The 18,930-nt window shown below is 35.1% G+C and overlaps 1 protein-coding gene across 5 annotated transcripts in view; it reads right to left on the bottom strand.

Annotated features, from left to right (window-relative positions):
- Positions 1-1,183: 1,183 nt before the first annotated feature.
- Positions 1,184-18,930, bottom strand: part of LOC137618122 (G-protein coupled receptor Mth-like) — a 157,686-nt gene continuing 139,939 nt past the window's right edge. For 3 of the 5 annotated variants that reach the window (XM_068348131.1, XM_068348132.1, XM_068348130.1), the window contains 5 exons: positions 13,784-13,950; positions 7,097-7,274; positions 6,761-6,859; positions 5,457-5,538; positions 1,185-2,657 (listed from right to left, as the gene is read on the bottom strand). In XM_068348131.1, coding sequence (XP_068204232.1) covers positions 2,358-2,657; positions 5,457-5,538; positions 6,761-6,859; positions 7,097-7,274; positions 13,784-13,950 — 826 coding nt within the window. In that variant the 3' untranslated portion in view covers positions 1,185-2,357. Of the gene's footprint in view, positions 2,658-5,363; positions 5,539-6,760; positions 6,860-7,096; positions 7,275-13,783; positions 13,951-18,930 lie in introns of all 5 variants that reach the window. The other 2 variants (XM_068348133.1, XM_068348134.1) reach the window with 2 other exon arrangements.

Here is an 18,930-nt window from a genome sequence, read left to right as displayed (position 1 = left end):
AATACCAAGAAAAGTAATGCCAAGGAAGTAAATTAAAGAAATTTTTCTTGAAACCATTGAAAAAAAAAATAGTTTATAAACAATCTCAGAAACTATACAATTGTACTAAAGAGTAGTTTAGAGAGCAACAACAGTTTTAGTTTATAAACAATTTCAGAAACTATATAATTGTACTAAAGAGTAGTTAATTAGAGCGAATTTACGAATTTTGTATTTAAATGATTTTTTATACATTAAAAATACTTTAAATTTTGTTATATTAGTTTTATTTTTATTATTTTAAACCATTTATAAAATGAGTTGTCCTGGGGGGTAGCTGTCCTAGGGGGGCAATTGTCCTAGGGGGTAATTGTCCTCGGGGGTAACTGTCCACGGGGGGGTAATTGTCCTGATATCCTATTTCCCATATAAGCTGTAAGTTGTAAAGGTATTCTTCATATTTTCTGACTAAACTTTCAGTCATAAAGAAATTTTTCATATCTTATTTTCTGTACAACCTTTGAATTATATAAAAAAAATCACATTGTTTTATAGGCTATGAATTATAAACACATACTTCACCTTTCTGTATGATCTATTAATCATAAAACATTATCAATTTTCACTACATAAATTATAAATTATAAAGGCAGCAATCTTTTTTTTTTATATATGAATCGTAGATATATGATCAGTTTGTCTCAAAAATTAATAGGCTATAAGTTGTATGTATATTCTTATTACCTAAGACATATGCATTTCATTTGCACATAAAAAAACTGTACAGTAGATGATTATAATCTATTTTCTATTCCATAACGAATGAGATCATGATCCTTCAGAGATTGTAAAGGAACTTATATTTTCAATTAAGAATCCCCTTTAATTTCAATTGTAATTCTTAAGTGTCTTTATACCTCACCCTATGAAAATCATATGAAAATAATACACGTATAATGAGATTCTGTTCTTGTAAATTTAAATCTCTCTCTCTCTCTCTCTCTCTCTCTCTCTCTCTCTCTCTCTCTCTCTCTCTCTCTCTCTCTCTCTCTCTCTCTCTCTCTGTATATATATATATATATATATATATATATATATATATATATATATATATATATATATATATATATATATATATGTATATATATATATATATATATATATATATATATATATATATATCATAATTCCTAAGAGAATTGTTAAGAATAATAATTAGTATATGATTACATGTCAATTATACCACAAATTCAAACAATCCTTATACTGAATTCATTAAAACTAGCAAGAAAGTAGGTTTAAAACCTGTATAGACTGAATATTAAGATATTACCGTTCAATGCTTAATTTCGGTCAACTATGGTGACCTATTCACTTTGTCTCCAATACAAACTCCGATGATAATAATGCATATTATTCAGTTCAGTGGCTCGCAAGGCCACTGAGCATTAGGTAATTAATGGAGACTCCACATATGAAACCCATAATGAGAGACAATTAGAAAATATTTTGCTTATTAACTTCCTTTCAAGACCTAATTCCAAAATAACGCTAATCAATTTTAAAAAAATGAGGCAACGAAGGATTTTCACTTACTTTTATTATTTTTTTGTCCCTTTTTGCGTAAACGTGGAATGCAGTTTATTCAAAAAGGATACCAAGAGTTAAACACAAGAACATAACTACACCAAGTTACTCTATTATGATATCGGTAACATGAGAAGTCGCAACCGGCTAGATATGATATATGAAATCAATATTACTACACAAACGAGGTTGATAATATGCACTTATAAATGCTATGAATCTTCCATTATCTACCATATGAACTTTTCTAACAGTCAAAATGTGCAAACATATATTGCATTTATCTTAAATAATTTGCTTATTTTCTAGAAAGTCCGTGTCAAAATAAGTCAGAACTTACTTGAATTGTGTATCTTATTTACTCCTATGGTTTAAAATGAACAATCATGACCAGTTCTTCTTTAGAAGTTAGATTAAATTCATGTTCTCAAATATCTTCTTTTCCTACCTCTGGCTTTAATGCGTGGTTAACTGGTCCAAAAATATCATATATGAAACAGCATGCATTTGAACAGCATTTGACTCGGAAAATTTTATACATAGAAGTTTCTAATTGGTAAGCATGAACATTAGCAGCTACCCTGAATAAATTCTGCAAATATTGAAGTCTTGAATAATACACTGTTAGGCTATAACTCCAAGTCATCAACCAAATTGTCAGTACCTTTTGTCATAACTAAAAATCCACGAGGGATTTATAATCAATGGTACAATGTTCCTTGCAGTTAGAGTCATGGAAATAAACAGTATCAAAGGATTACTTCTCGTAAAGATATTATGTATAAACCTCTCTATTCTTCAATTGGATTCATGGGAAAGGACTCGATGTTAGAGGCAGCAGAAATTTTCCTGGGAGGAGGACTACAATGTCTCAGATCCCGATGGCCGCTCTCTTGTTGCTGCATAGAGAAGTGGGGCACAGAAGTGCTTGAGATTTTTCGAGGCAGAGAAGTCACCGAAGTTTTCCTGGAAGTTTCGGAAGTAGCGAGGCTTACGTCAGTTCTCCTTCGCTTGGAAATGGGCGATTTTCCTCTGATGGTCGAGATCTTCGTCCGCACGCTTTCCAGGCGTGGGTTCCAGGCACTGCGGAACTGCAGAGGAATGGGAAAATATTGGTTATATATTTCTTTTAAAACATTACTTTTAAGAATTTGATGTGCACACTAGTTTCTTTGATTTTTAACGCTTGAGGACAGATAGTTCTCTTTGTTGATATCGCAAACTGAAGAGAAAAAGAACCTAATATTAAGAAAACTCTCCAGTGGGTAATATTATAATGACATACAGGAATAATATCAGCAAACAATATTGAGAAAATAATTATCATAATAAACATAGAAGTTCAACCAGGAAATTTTAATAAAGTTTGGAATTTAAAAGCGTATATACCACATAACATCATTTTAGTTAAGTTCATTGTATACCATATTAATATGATTTTGTTTTATAATTTATTTGTAAGGCTTTCATCTGCTTTATATGTTTTGAAAATGACTCAAGAAGGAGCCGAAACGTTACTAAATAAAGATGTCGTGGGTCATATATGTTTTTATATATATCCTCCCGTTAGGTAATAATTAGTTGCCATGATGAAAATGATGAGAACGAAAATATTATATACAAAGTGAAATATTCTAGCATTCACTGATACTGCATTGATGGCTTTGCATCCTGTTTATTAACCGAAAACAAGCTTGCTACTCTAAATCTAAGATAAAATACCCTCGTATAGGAATAGAGCATTCAATACAGATCAGACAAAATTATTTGATTATCTACAACATAGTTTTCCCACAAAAGAACTGGTATCTTATGCCAAAATCTATCTCTTTAAAAACAAAATCCCATTTCAGCTAAGATTTTACTATTCATAAGAGATAAGTTAACTCTGGGAGCTCTGATCTACGGAACGCCAGGCTGCGACTGTTACATTTTTGACTTTAGAGATGTACAATGATGTGAACGGTGACAATCATATATTGCTGAGTTGGGAGAATTTCAGCTCGTAGGGCTGTCAACTTTGACATGTTTATTTCAATAAAAACGTTATGCAATGGAAATTTTGTTGTTACGAAAGACGATACACAGCTCCATCAAGCTAATGTTTCTTCACCAATAAATATAAGCTTTGCGCTTCGTCCCAACACATATTTATAATAAGAAAAGACAAAGAGTTGCTCCCTCGTAGAATACATAAAGTAAGACACGAATACAAGAAAATTTTATTCCCAAAAAGCTTATGCATCGAGATGTTTAGACTGCTAAAAATTTCTCTCTTACTAATAACTTGCAAAGTCTTTAATATCTCCACATTGTGAACTTGTACACATTTTTCTATAATTTATACATTCATTCTTTATTATAAAAATTGTCTTTCATCTCAACTTTATTTAATGGCATATGACCCGTAATATTACACCTACTCTAAAACCCGACATTTTAAGTGTAAATGTATACAAACAGCCACAGAATATAGTGGGCAGTTATGTATTGTAGAACGATTTTTTGTCAAAAAAAAATAATCATTTTTTTCTACCACATGATTTAAAACAACTTTGACATTTACTTAAGTAGAAACTGTTTTCTTTATTTACAAAGCAAATAATCGCTGTAATGGATAAAAAAATTAGCAATAATGTAATTTCCAACTAAATCAGTGTATGATTTATGTTATGGAACTCTTATTCGACTTGCTAGCTAAATAAAAGCTAAATTTAAGAAAACGTAAAATCAGTAATTGATAAAATTACGTATTTCTGCCTTGAAAGCATCAATTTGTAAGCAGGTAGTGCAATTCTAATCCTGTCCTGCCATTTAACTCCCAATATTCTTCTGAGGGCTTTGTTCTCAAATCTACTAAATCTGTTGGAGATCGTTTCACTTAGATGCCATGACTTATGTCCATACAGTAACACCGATCTCACTAAACTGATATATATATATATATATATATATATATATATATATATATATATATATATATATATATATATATATATATATATATATATATACATGACTTTTATAAATAACTTCGAGCTATTTGATTTCAAATGTTCTTAACCTAGCCATTGTCTGATCTGCTTTTTTCAATCTTTAATCAAACTCCAATTCTAAAGACCCTGTATCAGAGATCATACTTAAATTATTCTATCTCATTAATCCTTTATCTTTCCAATAATATTCCATCTCCCATTACATATTCTGTTCTCATCATCTCTTTCTTTCTTCTATTTATCTTGAGCCCAACTTCCTGTGATATTTCTTGTATTCTGGTAAGCAAGCAGTGCAAATCCTGTGGTGTTCTGCTAATAAGTACAGCCTCATCAGCATACTCTAGGTCTAGGTCAACTAACTTTCTATTACCCATCCAGTCCAATCCTTCTCCACCATCCCCAACCATTCTACGCATTACAAAATGGCAGGACAGGATTAGAAATGAAAATATAAGAGAGATTGCTCGAGTGCTATACGTGCATGAGATCATGGTGAAGGGTAGATGGAGATGATTTGGGCATGCTCTTCGCGCATCCCAAGAGAAATTAGTTCACCAAACTTTCAACTGGGCTTTACAGGGCACTAGAGGAGTTGGAAGACCCAGGCCTACATGGCTGAGGACTATGAAGCGGGAAGTCAGAGATGATGAATGGAAAAGTATTTAATTAAAAGCTCAAAATAGAGACGACTGGCGAAATCTAATCGAAGCCCTTTGGGTCAATAGGCGTAGGATGAGATGATGATGATGATGAGTGCAATTCACCATACAGGGTTTTAAAAATGAATCACTCACAACTTACCGTTCTGGTGTCTTCCTTGGTGCCATTAAAAGCATAGAATTCTTAGACAGCGTTTCCGTAAAGCACAAAATACTTTCGCACTGAAAGCCTCACCTTTTTCATATTATCCCTGTTGCAGACGGCTACAATAAAGATGAAAACGCCTTGAAGGGAGTTAATGATGTCAAAAGCAATCCTGAAATGGAAAGTTGAACTACAAAAAACGCATAGGGTAAAAATAATGATTGAAGTCCATTAATATATTACAAGAAAGATATTCAGCTTGAATTGAATTAAGGCTAACGGGGAAAACGGAGCTATGGAAATAATTTTGAATTTCCAGAGCGTAATCAAACAGATGAAATAAATATTTCTTGATCTCTCAACAACAACAGCAGCATGAACGACAAAACACCAATAGCAAATACTGTAGCAGTATGAATCTGCTGGTTGAAAGCTTGTGGTCGTAACAACTATCTTGAAGCCTATACAGAAATTAAAAATGGAAAATAATATCCCGTAAAAGTCAGTCTCTGGATTAAAGAAAAAAAAAGATTCTTTCCAGCAGCAGTAAAAGGCTCTCAGAAAATACTTATACAGACATGAAAAATTACTAGTATTGAATAATTGCCTGATTCTATTTCAACCAAGGTTACAATCAGTAAGAACGTTTTCAAGACAAAACTTATTTCAAGCTTAAAATGCAAAGCTACTAATCTCATAAACTAAACTTAAAAAATAAAATGAAAATAATAAGCCATTGAAATATTATAGCAACTCGGTTAAGATTTTTTAGTATTATTCTAATATAATTTTTCACCATTTCTTACATCATCGTATAAATCATTATTTATGTTGAAGCATTGAGCGAGCCTCTTATCTCAGGAGTATCCAGTTTTCTGATTTAACAATGAACAAATTTATAATCCTTTAGTGATATTAAAATTTACCATTATAGAAATTACCAGAATGTTTTACTGTAATTTATTCAGTCTACGAACACGTTGGAGCAACTATCAAATATTTCAAAAACTGTCATTATTGTGACATATGAACTTATAAGAAAACTCTCTACACTTGGTTATCCACATGAAGAAAAGAATCTAAATATGTAAAATAGATCCATTTTGAGAAATATTCGCGCTTTAGGCTGTTCAACAGTTATTTTCAAAATATTCAAAAGACTTCAGTCTAGCTTCAGTAAGACAATTCAACCCACCCGCCTCTCCCCCATCCCTACAAAATAAATGAATAAATAAATAAATAAATAAAATAAAAAAAACAGAAGATAAACAGTAACATATAGGTTTATTGACGCCACAGATTGACATGGTAAAACCCGGTATTACTACTACTATGGTCATTGACACGAAATAAAAAAAAAGTTAGTGAAACTGTCAAAAGAATAAAATTTTTACCAATAATTTGAACAGGAGTTTCGGTGTGCAATGCTAGAAATGACATCAGCGATCCAGACGACTCCCATAACGATGAAAAGTTTCACGTATAGCAATGCTCTAGGGACAATAAAAAGTATTATTAGTTCCCCACATCATGAGTGTGACAAAATCTTTAAGAATATAATTATAATCGAATATATATAATTGTCACATATTCAATTATTTCAGCGAATTTCTCTCTCTCTCTCTCTCTCTCTCTCTCTCTCTCTCTCTCTCTCTCTCTCTCTCTCTCTCTCTCTCTCTCTCTCTCTCATTCAAGAAATAAGGATTTGAAACAGAAATAAACTAACTTACTGAGTTTTGGTCTTGTTTGTGTTGCTGGATCTACTATTACTACCGTCGAACACTGAATGCCTCTGCTGAAATTTGCGCGCCAATGTTACAGCAACATGGATGAAGAAGAAGAGATTGACCACTAATAATATGAAAATGATGCCGGAAAAGTAAAGCCAATATTCTGCATTTCCTGAAACTAGAAAAATTAATTGGTTATGCAAGATGAACTCTTATCACAGTTACTTAGAAAAGAAGTATGCAATTAGGTGCATATTTAAAACATTAAAGTTCATTACCTTATCTATTACAGTAACATTACACTCACAAGCCTATATATATTCATACACTCAATGATTTCAGCATCTAACTTTACTGCCAAAACAAGATCCCACGCTAAGTTAACTATGAAGAATTCGCTCACTTGGGTAATGAAAGCCTCTTGTAAATACATGCCGAATATAATCATGAATCACAATACACCAAGCAAAGAAAAGGAATCCAATTATATGCAGAACAACCAAAGAACTAAAGTGGTTAAACTACTTATATAGATCTGAATTATACATGAAGCAATAAGACAAAGAACTGGAATACAATTTCGTATTAAAGATGAATAATGTCTTAGTGTCTGTGAGTGTACAACTAACGTCCTTTTACCGCAACTAGATGACGTGACGTGACAAAGAAACGAAAAGGAAGCGGTAAAGGAAGCCGATGAGTAAATGGGAAAGAGAAGCGACAAAGAACAAGAAAGAACTGAAAGAGGAAGTAGGATATAAATGTAAAACAAAAGAAATAGTACAGTCATAGAAAAGAGGAATATACATACATACATACATATACCAAAGCACTTCCCCCAGTTTTGGGGGGTAGCCGACATCAAACAAATGAAACAAAAAGGGGGACCTCTTCTCTCTACGTCCCTCCCAGCCTGACAAGGGACTCAACCGAGCTCGGCTGGTACTGCTAGGGTGCCACATCCCCCCCTCCCCCATTATCCACCACAGATGAAGCTTCATAATGCTGAATCCCCTACTGCTGCTACCTCCGCGGTCATCTAAGACACCGGAGGAAGCAGCAGGGCCTACCGGAACTGAGTCACAGTCGCTCGCCATTCTTTCCTATTTCTAGCACGCTCTCTTGCCTCTCTCACATCTATCCTCCTATCACCCAGAGCTTTCTTCACTTCATCCATCCACCCAAACCTTGGCCTTCCTCTTGCACTTCTCCCATCAACTCTTGCATTCATCACCTTCTTTAGCAGACAGCCATTTTCCATTCTCTCAACATGGTCAAACCACCTCAACGCATTCATATCCACTCTAGCTGCTATCTCATTTCTTACACCCGTTCTCACTCTCACCACTTCGTTCCTAACCCTATCTACTCGAGATACACCAGCCATACTCCTTAGACACTTCATCTCAAACACATTCAATTTCTGTCTCTACGTCACTTTCATTCCCCACAACTCCGATCCATACATCACAGGTGGTACAATCACTTTCTCATACAGAACTCTCTTTACATTCATCCCCACCCCTCTATTTTTTACTACTCCCTTAACTGCCCCCAACACTTTATATTCTTCATTCACTCTCTGACATACATCTGCTTCCACTCCACCATTTGCTGCAACAACAGACCCCAAGTACTTAAACTGATCCACCTCCTCAAGTAACTCTCCATTCAACATGACATTCAACCTTGCACTCTCAACTTCCTTCTCTCACACACCCTTCCAAATTCTGTCACTAATCGGCCAAGCTTCTCTTCCGCGTCTGCAACCAGTACAGTATCATCTGCAAACAGCAACTGATTTACCTCCCATTCAAGGTCATTCTCGTCTACCAGTTTCAATCCTCGTCTAAGCACTCGAGCATTCACCTCTCTCACCACTCCATCAACATACAAGTTAAACAACCACGGCGACATCACACATCCCTGTCTCAGCCCCACTCTCACCAGAAACCAATCGCTCACTTCATTTCCTATCCTAACACATGCTTTACTACCTTTGTAGAAACTTTTCACTGCTTGCAACAACCTTCCCCCAACTCCATATAACCTCAACACATTCCACATTGCTTCCCTATCAACTCTATCATATGCTTTCTCCAGATCCATATATACAACATACACCTCCTTACCTTTTGCTAAATATTTCTCGCATATCTGCCTAATTGTAAAAATATGATTAATACAACCCCTACCTCTTCTAAAACCACCCTGTACTTCTAAGATTGCATTTTCTGTTTTATCTTTAATCCTATTAATCAGTACTCTACCATACACTTTTCCAACTACACTCAACAAACTAATACCCCTTGAATTACAACACTCATGCACATCTCCCTTACCCTTATATAGTGGTACAATACATGCTCAAACCCAATCTACTGGTACCATTGACAACACAAAACACGTACAGTCACACCCCCTTACTTCAACATCTCAGCTCTCACACCATCCATACCAAATGCTTTTCCTACTCTCGTTTCATCTAAAAGAGGAACTTGAAGAAAGAAAAGGTAATGAAGAACTAAAAGAAGAAACAGAAAAGTGAACAGTTGAGTTTAGAAGTTATAATAGAGAGAAAGTTAAAACCATGAATGGATCTTATCTATCAGCTAATTCGTACCTCAGCTATTCCCATTTGTAGTTCTATATCCTCCCAACTCATTCCTAGTTTTAGGAACTGTAGAATTCTTGCATAACTGAGAATTGGAAAGTCTTTTTTTCCCGGCTTCTTATTAGTAATTTGCTGGCGAACTTGCTCATACGTTATTTTGCCTTATCATCTTTTACCCCGCTATTGAAGGTATTCAGTTGTTAAGTCCATCTTGAGAAAAGACTGGTTTTTATATTGAAATCCACTCATTATTCGTATTTACTTGGTTCTTTTTGCTTATCTTCTCATGTCTCTTCATCCTCTTTAGAAAACATTCAGTAAACCTTTTATTATCCCTCTTGTGTTAATAGCAATCAAGCGTTCTATTTAGTTAATATTTCTGAACACTCGACCATGCATTTCTGTGTAAATATATTTCATTGCTTTATACCTGGCTGGTTTCTGTCTTTTGTAATAGATTTCAAAATCAAAATATCTGCTTTATTTTTCATTTCTTCTCGTGTTCCCCAGGACTATTCTAACATTAAATTCTCACCGCTTTATCACTGACATTCTCCACTTTTCTCTTACTGTAATTGATGTTTTTGTTAACATGGCAACCCTTGTTATATCTGTTTCCTTCGAGAATTCCTTTGCTACACACATCTTACCTAAAATTTACAAGTTTTTGTCTATTAGCTCTGATCTTGAGTGCATACTAGCATTACAATGAGCATTCCTTATTTCATCAATGTGTAGTGACTTGAAGATAATGTTTTGGAAGATTTCTCTGACTTATCTTCTATGTCATGGAAGAATCTGTTAAAGGTGCCCTTGACTATGTAATGAGAGTCCTCTTATCAAAAGGGATCATACAAAAGTTAGTAATGTACATACGGGGGAAACCAGTAGGCCTTGGCTTGTGGAATGCAGTGAAAATTTGAGAGGAGACTAATTTTGTAAAGCAAATTCATGGGGCAAATCAGAAAAAGGTATATAAATCCTGATCATCATCATCTCATCCTACGCCTATTGACGCAAAGGGCCTCGGTTACATTTCGCCAGTCATCTCTATCTTGAGCTTTTAAATCAATACTTCTCAATTCATGATTTCCTACTTCACTTTTCATAGTCCTTAGCCATGAGGGCCTGGGTCTTCCAACTCTTCTAGTGCCTTGTGGAGACCAGATGAAAGTTTGGTGAACTAATCTCTCTTGGGGATTGTAAAGAGCATGCCCAAACTATCTCCATCTACCCCTCATGATCTCATCTACGCAAGGCCCTTGTGTAATGTCTCCTATAGTTTTAATTCTAATCCTGTTCTGCCCTTTAACTCCCAATTTTTTTCGGAGTAGCTTTTTTCTCAAATCTACAAAATCTGTTGGATATTGTTTCATTGTCATACCACAACTCATGTTCATACAGTAACACCAATCTCACTAAACTGATATATAGCCTGATTTTTATATGTAATTTCAGGAAATTTGATCTCCAAATTTTAATTAACCTACCCATTGTTTGATTTACGTTTTCCAGCCTCCATCAAACTCCATTTCTAAAGACCCCGTATTAGAATTCATAGTTCTTAAATATTTAAATGATTCCACCTAATTAATCCTTTCTCCTTCCAATAATATGCCATCTTCCATTGCATATTCCGTTTTCTACATCTCTGTCTTTCTTCTCTTTATCTTGAGCCCAACCTCAATGTGATATTTCATTCCTTTGCAAGTCCTGTGTCGTTTTGCTAATAATGATAGTGTCATCAGCATACTCTAGGTCTGCTAATTTTCTGTTACCAATCCAGTCCAATCCTTCTCCGCTATCCTCAACTGTTCTATGCATTAAAAAATCCATGAGTAGGATAAACAACATAGGTGACAACACATTCCCTTGGGATACTCCACTGTTCTCTGAAAGTTAATTTGATAGGACTCCATTAACATTAGCTTTGGACATTCTATGCTCATAACCAGACTTAATCAAATTTAAATATTTAAGAGGTACTTCGTAATAACGCAGGACTCTCCTCAAAATTGGCCAGTGCATACTATCAAAGGCTTATTCATATCCAAAATAGCCATCAGAAGTGGATTTTTATATTCTACACATTGTTGTACAACATGTATTAAGAGTAAAATTTAGTCAATACAATTTCTACCTTTTTTGAAAAACTGCTTGTTCATCTCTCAGCTTTTCATCAATCTTTTTCTCTGGTCACTTTATAATGAGTATACTACTGTATATATTTTCATGACAGCTGACGTAGGTGTGATGCCTCTGTAATTATTGCAATTAGCCAGATCTCCTTTTTTGACAATTTTCACCAACACTCCTAGCTCCCAGTCATCAGGTTTTGCCTCTTCGTGCCACATTCTACAGAATAACCTTGTAAGTATTCATGGAGTCACTTCATTTTAAGCCAAAATCATCTCAGACGTTATTCCATCGTACCTAAGGACTTTCCATCTCTTGAGTTTTCTAATGATAGCTTCGACTTCAAACAAACTGAATTCATTCATGGAAACATCAAGGTCTTCCTCAGCTTCAGGTGAATCAATCAAATTATTCGCTTCCTATCTCCTATTCATGACCTCACTAAAGTGTTCCATCTAACGTTGCCTTTCTTTATCTTTTGCTGTTATAGAAGAACCATCTCTCTTTTTTATGGGTATATGCTTTATCTTTTCAGACCCATCAGAAATTTCATTAATAATTCTATGAGCAATTCTTACACCATAGCCACTCCCTGAATTCATAGCTTTGTTAGCCTCATTTGCTTTCCTGTGTAAATATTCTTTCCCGTCACTCCTAGTTTTTCTTTAGACCTCACTATCAAGACTGGAATACTTAGCATGCTCTACCTAGTAATTTTCGTTACTTCCTCAGAAACTTTCAGCAATCAGTTTCTGTCTTTGTCCTCTTTTTACAGTATCCCAAGTATCGTCTGATATCCATTGGTTTTCTTTTTGTAACTGACTGATATATGTTCTTAATTTCACATCATTCTTCATTAACTGTCTGCTCTTCGTCTCTTAAAGTTTCTAAAACTACAAATTGATTCCTACATTCAATTGCAAATGTTTCCTTGTGCTCATCTTCTAGAAGCTTAGTTGTACTAAACCTATGTATTCTATCTACATTTGTGTTGGGTGCTTTTATTTTTAATTTCAGTGTGGCAATGAGAAGCTGGTGATCACTACCAATATCTGCACCTCCACAGCTTCTTACATTATTCTGAGTCCTCCTTCAGCAAAAACTTATAAAATATGCTCCATTTTCGTTAGAAACTTCACCCAGACCCTCAACACCCATCACATTACTTATACTTTAGCACTGGGAATCCTTTGTTGGTGCATAGCAAACGATAATACTCATATTGCACTACTTTGATTTAAACTTTGTAAGTAACAATCTATTATTTACAGCTCTCCACTCCATTTATACCTTTCCTGCATCTGGTTTCATTATCATTCCTACTCCTTTTCTTCCAACACCATTTGTTCTTCCTGAGTATATATATATATATATATATATATATATATATATATATATATATATATATATATATATATATATATATATATATATATATATATATATAACACACACACACACACACACACACACTTATTGCCTCGGTCTCGGACTTTTTTTTACCAATCCCCTTACAACGTGTTTCCTTCGGACAAAGACATTCAAACTACGTTGCATAAATTCATTCTCCACTTGCTGTAACTTCCCAATCTGCTTCATAGTTCCAACATTCAAATTACGAATTTTCAATTTGTCTTCGGTATTTAGAAACCGGGAGATTCCTCACACCCTGCTACACAGCTAATACCAGTTTAAAAGAACACAGGTCGTTTATGAGTTGCAGATGCTAGGGAAAGGTCATTATCCAAGTCCCCGAAGATAAACATCTTTGACCAGCGCCTAGGAGTAAACTTACCATTCCTAGCAAACAGGGTTAGTACTACTTAAAATCGGGACCAAAACATATAGACTCGCTGACTATTCTACTAATCTATCACAAGCCTTCATAACATACTAAACATACATTTATACAAGAGATCATATGATAAGATGCTTACCTGCGAACCAGCAAGTTTTATGCTCCAAAAAATTGGGAAGAATGAAATCTTTAGGCCTAATGACGTCCATGATCCTGGCCATTATGGCTATAATAAGGGGGATTCCCCAGGCGTAGATGCTGTATTTAAAGAAAGTTTTCTTGCTCTGATGTTGCTGCTGAGATGATCTAATATAAAAAGGAAGACGAATTTCATTATATTCTTTGATAAGACGACTTGTATGACTTACATTTTAGTACAGGCAGCTTATTGTAACTCCTGAACCATCATACACCATATCAACAATCTTATCTATATCTATCTTCTTTACTATCTGAAGCTATCTTTTACTGACTATAATACATGTGTAAATACATAACAAACATATATAGCTTTCTCTATGAAAATTATGATAATCAAAAGAAACATAACCCAAATATCAGTACAAATAAATTATTTCCAACAAAGAGTTGTACTTGTGATTTAGCTTTATTCATATAAGCCACGAATACTTCTTAATATTGAATTTACTCTGTATCAAGATCAGACATCTTAGGGGATATTAATTTGATGAAAAGAATTTATGGCCACTCAAGGATTCAAACCTATGCTGTTAGAAATTGAAATGCTACTCTACTAATATAACCATTACGCTATAAAGAGAAAAAAGTTGGCCCCAAATCTACTTGATTAAACAAATTTCTCCATGAATCTTTAATTCCCAGGCTAAGCAAATTCCATTTAGGAGATATTTGTGGCTAATTTTAAAGTGTGTATATATATATATATATATATATATATATATATATATATATATATATATATATATATATATATATATATATAGCACACACACGTACACACACACACACACACACACACACATATATATATATATATATATATATATATATATATATATATATATATATATATATATATATATAAAGGGCCCCTGTGACTTCAGGAGCATGATAGCAATTAGAATAGCACCAACGCATCCCTGTGTGTCGTGAGAGGCGACTACTAAGAGGAACAGAATGAATGGACTAAGAATTCCCTCTCCTGTATTGTTACTTCCTGTAAGATGCCAAAGAAGAGGAGCTGGGGGAAGAGTAACTGCTTCCCACACTCTAGTTTTGGGGTGTCTGATAGTGTGGATGTAGTTCGGTAGATAGTTAAAGAAGTAAGATTGGAAGTATGTTTTGGAATAAAAGGATAGATATATTGGCCTTGTGTGAGACAAAGATAAAAGGGAAAGATGAAGGTATGTTTGGTGAAGTGACAGGTAAAGTATATGGGATTCAAAAGGGAAGAGCCAGAGAGGGTGTGGCTTTATTGCTGAGTGAATGGATGACAGATAAAGTACTGAAATGGATGGAGGTATCATTTAGGTTAATGTGGGTGAGGGTTAGGTTGAGTAGGACATGCTAGGCTTTTGTTAGTGCATATGGGCATGTTGAGAGAAGTGTGAAGATCGGAATTAATTCTGGAATGAATTAACTGAGTGGTTAGAAGGACTGGGAAGGAATTTTGAATTTGTGATGAGTGACTTAAATGCCATGGCACTGCAGAGGTAGAAGATCTCATTTGGAAGTATGGCGTACCAGGTGGAAAGGAAAGTGGTGACATACTGGTAGATATGTATGTTGAACAGGAGATAAGTGGTAGTTTTTTCAAGAAGAGGGATAATAACAAGTATACATGGGTAAGAGTGGCAAATGGAAAAGTGGTAGAAAGGGCATTAATAGATTATGTGTTGATATCATGAAGGATATTTGGAAGATTGAAACATTTACACGTGTTTAGGGGTATGGTTAACAGTATGTCTGATCATTTTTTGTTGAAGGAAAATTAGTTGTAGCAAAAGGGTGGGGAAATGAAGAGGGGGAAGTAAAAGATTGGTAGTGAAGGTTGAAAAGTTGAGAAAACCAGAGATATGAAATGAATATCAAGAAAGGTTGGAAGTGGCATATGGCATGGTGAAATGAAGAGAAACCGGTGATCTAGTGGAGGAGTGGAAGTTAGTGAAAAAAATTTTTGTTGGGATTGCAAGTGATGTGTGTGGAATGTGATGAAGTTGTATGGAATTAGTGAAAGGTTGTTGCAACCAGAGAAGAATTTCTTCATAGGCAGTAAAGCGTGTGTAAGGATAGAAAATAAAGTGAGTGAGTGGTTTCCAGTGAGCATGGGACTGAGATGGGGATGTGCTGTTGATGGAGTTGTGAGAGAGGTGAATGCTCGGGTGCTTGGTCGAAGATTGAAACTGGTAGATGAGAGTGATCATGAGTGAGAGGTAAATCAGTTGTTGTTTGCAGATGATATGATATTGATTAAAGACTCGGAAGAGAAATTTAGTAAATTAGTAACAGAGATTGGGAGGGTGTATGAGAGAAGGAAGTTGAGAATTAATGTTGGTAAGAGTAAGGTTATGAGATGAACGAGAAGGGAGGGTGGTGCTAGGTTGAATGTCATGTTGAATAGAGGGTAACTTGAGAAATAGATTAGTTTAATTACTTGGGGTCTGTTGTTGCTGCAAATGGTGGAGTGGAAACAGATGTAAGTCAGAGATTGAATGAAGGATATAAAGTGTTAGGGGTAGTGAAGGGAATAGTAAAGAATAGAAGGCTAGGAATGAATGTAAAGAAAGTTGTATATGAGAAAATGATTGTACCAACTGTGATATATGGATCGGAGTTGTGGGGAATGAAACTAATGGAGAGACAAACATTGAATGAGTTCATGATGAAGAGTCTTAGGAATAAGGCTGGTGTATCTCGATAGGGTTAGGAACGAAGTAGTAAGGGTGAGAACGGCAACAAGAAATGAATTAGCAGCTATAGTGGATATGAATGTGTTGAGGTGGTTTGGCCATGTACAGAAAAAGGAAAATGGCTGTCTGCTGAGGAAGGTGACAAATGCAAAAGTCGATGGGAGAAGTACAAGGTTTGGGTGGATGGATGGAGCAGAGAAATCTCCAGGTGATACGGGGATAGATGTGAGAGAGGCAAAAGAGAGTGCCAGAAATAGGAATGAATGGCGAAGGATTGTGACGCAGTTCCGATAGGCCCTGCTGTTTCCTCACGTCACCTTGGTGAATGCTGAGGGCATTACAAAATAGCTAATTCAGAATATCGTTTTTCTGATTATATATATATATATATATATATATATATATATATATATATATATATGTGTGTGTGTGTGTGTGTGTGTGTGTGTGTGCGTGTGTGTGTGTTTGCATGTGTGTGTATATACATATATGTGTGTGTGTTTATAGCCCAGCCAGTGAGGGGATAAGCTAACCCAACTTGCTGCTGGTCTAAAGCCTTGATTAATGGAGAGAGTTGCTCCCTGTTCTAGCCAATCAAGTATGCAAACGGTGGGAAAAGCAAAATAATGAATCTTGAATCGACAATGGAATGCAATGGGGCTAGACTGTACCCCACAATCAACATGCTGCAGTATACCCCAACTAGTGATAAACATGTATATGGTACTGCAGAAGTTACAACTAGAGCTAAAGAGGTTGGGAAGGAGTAAGAATTCGAAAAAGAATATAAATGTTGGTACCATCAGAGGAAAGGGAAGAGAGTTGTCTGGTGTTATGCAGAGAAGAAAAATTATGATTCTATGTATACAGTAGACTAAATGGAAGGGAAAAGCTTGGGAGAAGGATATAAAGTTTACTACACATGGGAAGATACAATGAGAAATAAGGTAGGAGTTATTCTCCATCTAGATTTGCAGGAGAATGCCACAGACGTTTAGTGTATCAGTGGCCGGGTCATAGGCTTAAAGTCATATCACCTCTACATAGTACCTCCAGCAACGGCGTAGTGAAGAGGAGAAGAAGGAATATAGTGGGGTAATTAGAAGAATGTATAGAAAGAATTACATGAAGTAAAATATTGGTATTTTCTATAGAGACAGGAATGTGCATGTAGGTGAGAGATTTAGTGGCTTTGGAGGGAGAGGATTTGAAAGACAAAACCAGGAAGGTGAAAGATTGTTAGAATTAGCAGAAGTTGTGAATCTGTTAGTTTTGAATACACAGTTTGAGAACAGAAGACGTCATTTGATAAATCATTAAACTGGAAAAATGTTTTGGTTAGGAAGGAAGACAAAAAAAAAAAATACTACAGATTATAAGATTATTCCAAATAAATCTGTTGTAGCTGAACCTAAACTGGTGGCGGCAGAATTTAAGTTGAAAGCAATAAGGAAAGAAAAGCACCAACAAGGAATAGGAGGATCATAACTTCGAAACTGAAGGGGGAGAAGGCAAGAGAGTTCAGAAGTACAATTGGATATAGCAAGAGATGAGAGATATGTAGATGGAATATCAGAATCACCTGGAGAGATAGGGGATGTTATGAAAAAGATTGCGGTGCCAGGAACAACAGAGGTGTGTGTGATGAGTGGTAAACAGGAACGGGAAAAAAATATGGTGGTGGACTCAAGAGGTTCCAATAGCTGAGAAGGAAAAGATAGAAGTCAGAAGGTATGAGGAAAATAATAACTACCAAACAAGCGAGGACTATGAACGGATGATGAGGGAAATAAAAAGAAGGTAGAGATTCCAAAGAGGGAAGCCAGGAGAGAGTCATATGATAAGTGTTCGTTAGAGGTAGAAAAGATAATCTACAGAATTGCAGAATCAAGAATAAAAGACAGGCATGATGCAGGAGGTTGGAATTATCATAGATTGAAATGGAAATATATTAATTGAGGAAGAGGAATTCAAGGGACGATAAAAGGACTATTTTTCATATCTAATAACACTGAATAATGAGTTTGAAGAACTGGTGAATGTTCCTCCAGTGAAAGGACCGATTGCCAAAATCAAAGTGGGAAGCCAAGAACGCTGAAAGAAATATAAAATAAATAAAGCTGCAGGGGTAACAATAGAAGTGATTAAGGCATTGGGAAATCCAGGCAAAGGGTGAGTGCACACACTATAGGAAAAGATCTAGAATTTAAAGTAAATGACAAAAGACTGAGATGATAGTTTTATGTTTAAACTGTATAAACAAAACGGAGATGAGTTATACTGTGAACTATAGAGAATTAAGGCTTTTGGAGCACGCATTCAAGATATTAAAAAGATTAGTAAATGGAAGGTTAAGAGAATTGATAGATATACACGAGCAGCAATTTTCTTTTAT

This window comes from Palaemon carinicauda, chromosome 24, assembly GCF_036898095.1.
Source record: "Palaemon carinicauda isolate YSFRI2023 chromosome 24, ASM3689809v2, whole genome shotgun sequence".
Taxonomy (NCBI): domain Eukaryota; kingdom Metazoa; phylum Arthropoda; class Malacostraca; order Decapoda; family Palaemonidae; genus Palaemon; species Palaemon carinicauda.
This window is presented reverse-complemented; position numbering and strand designations above follow the sequence as displayed.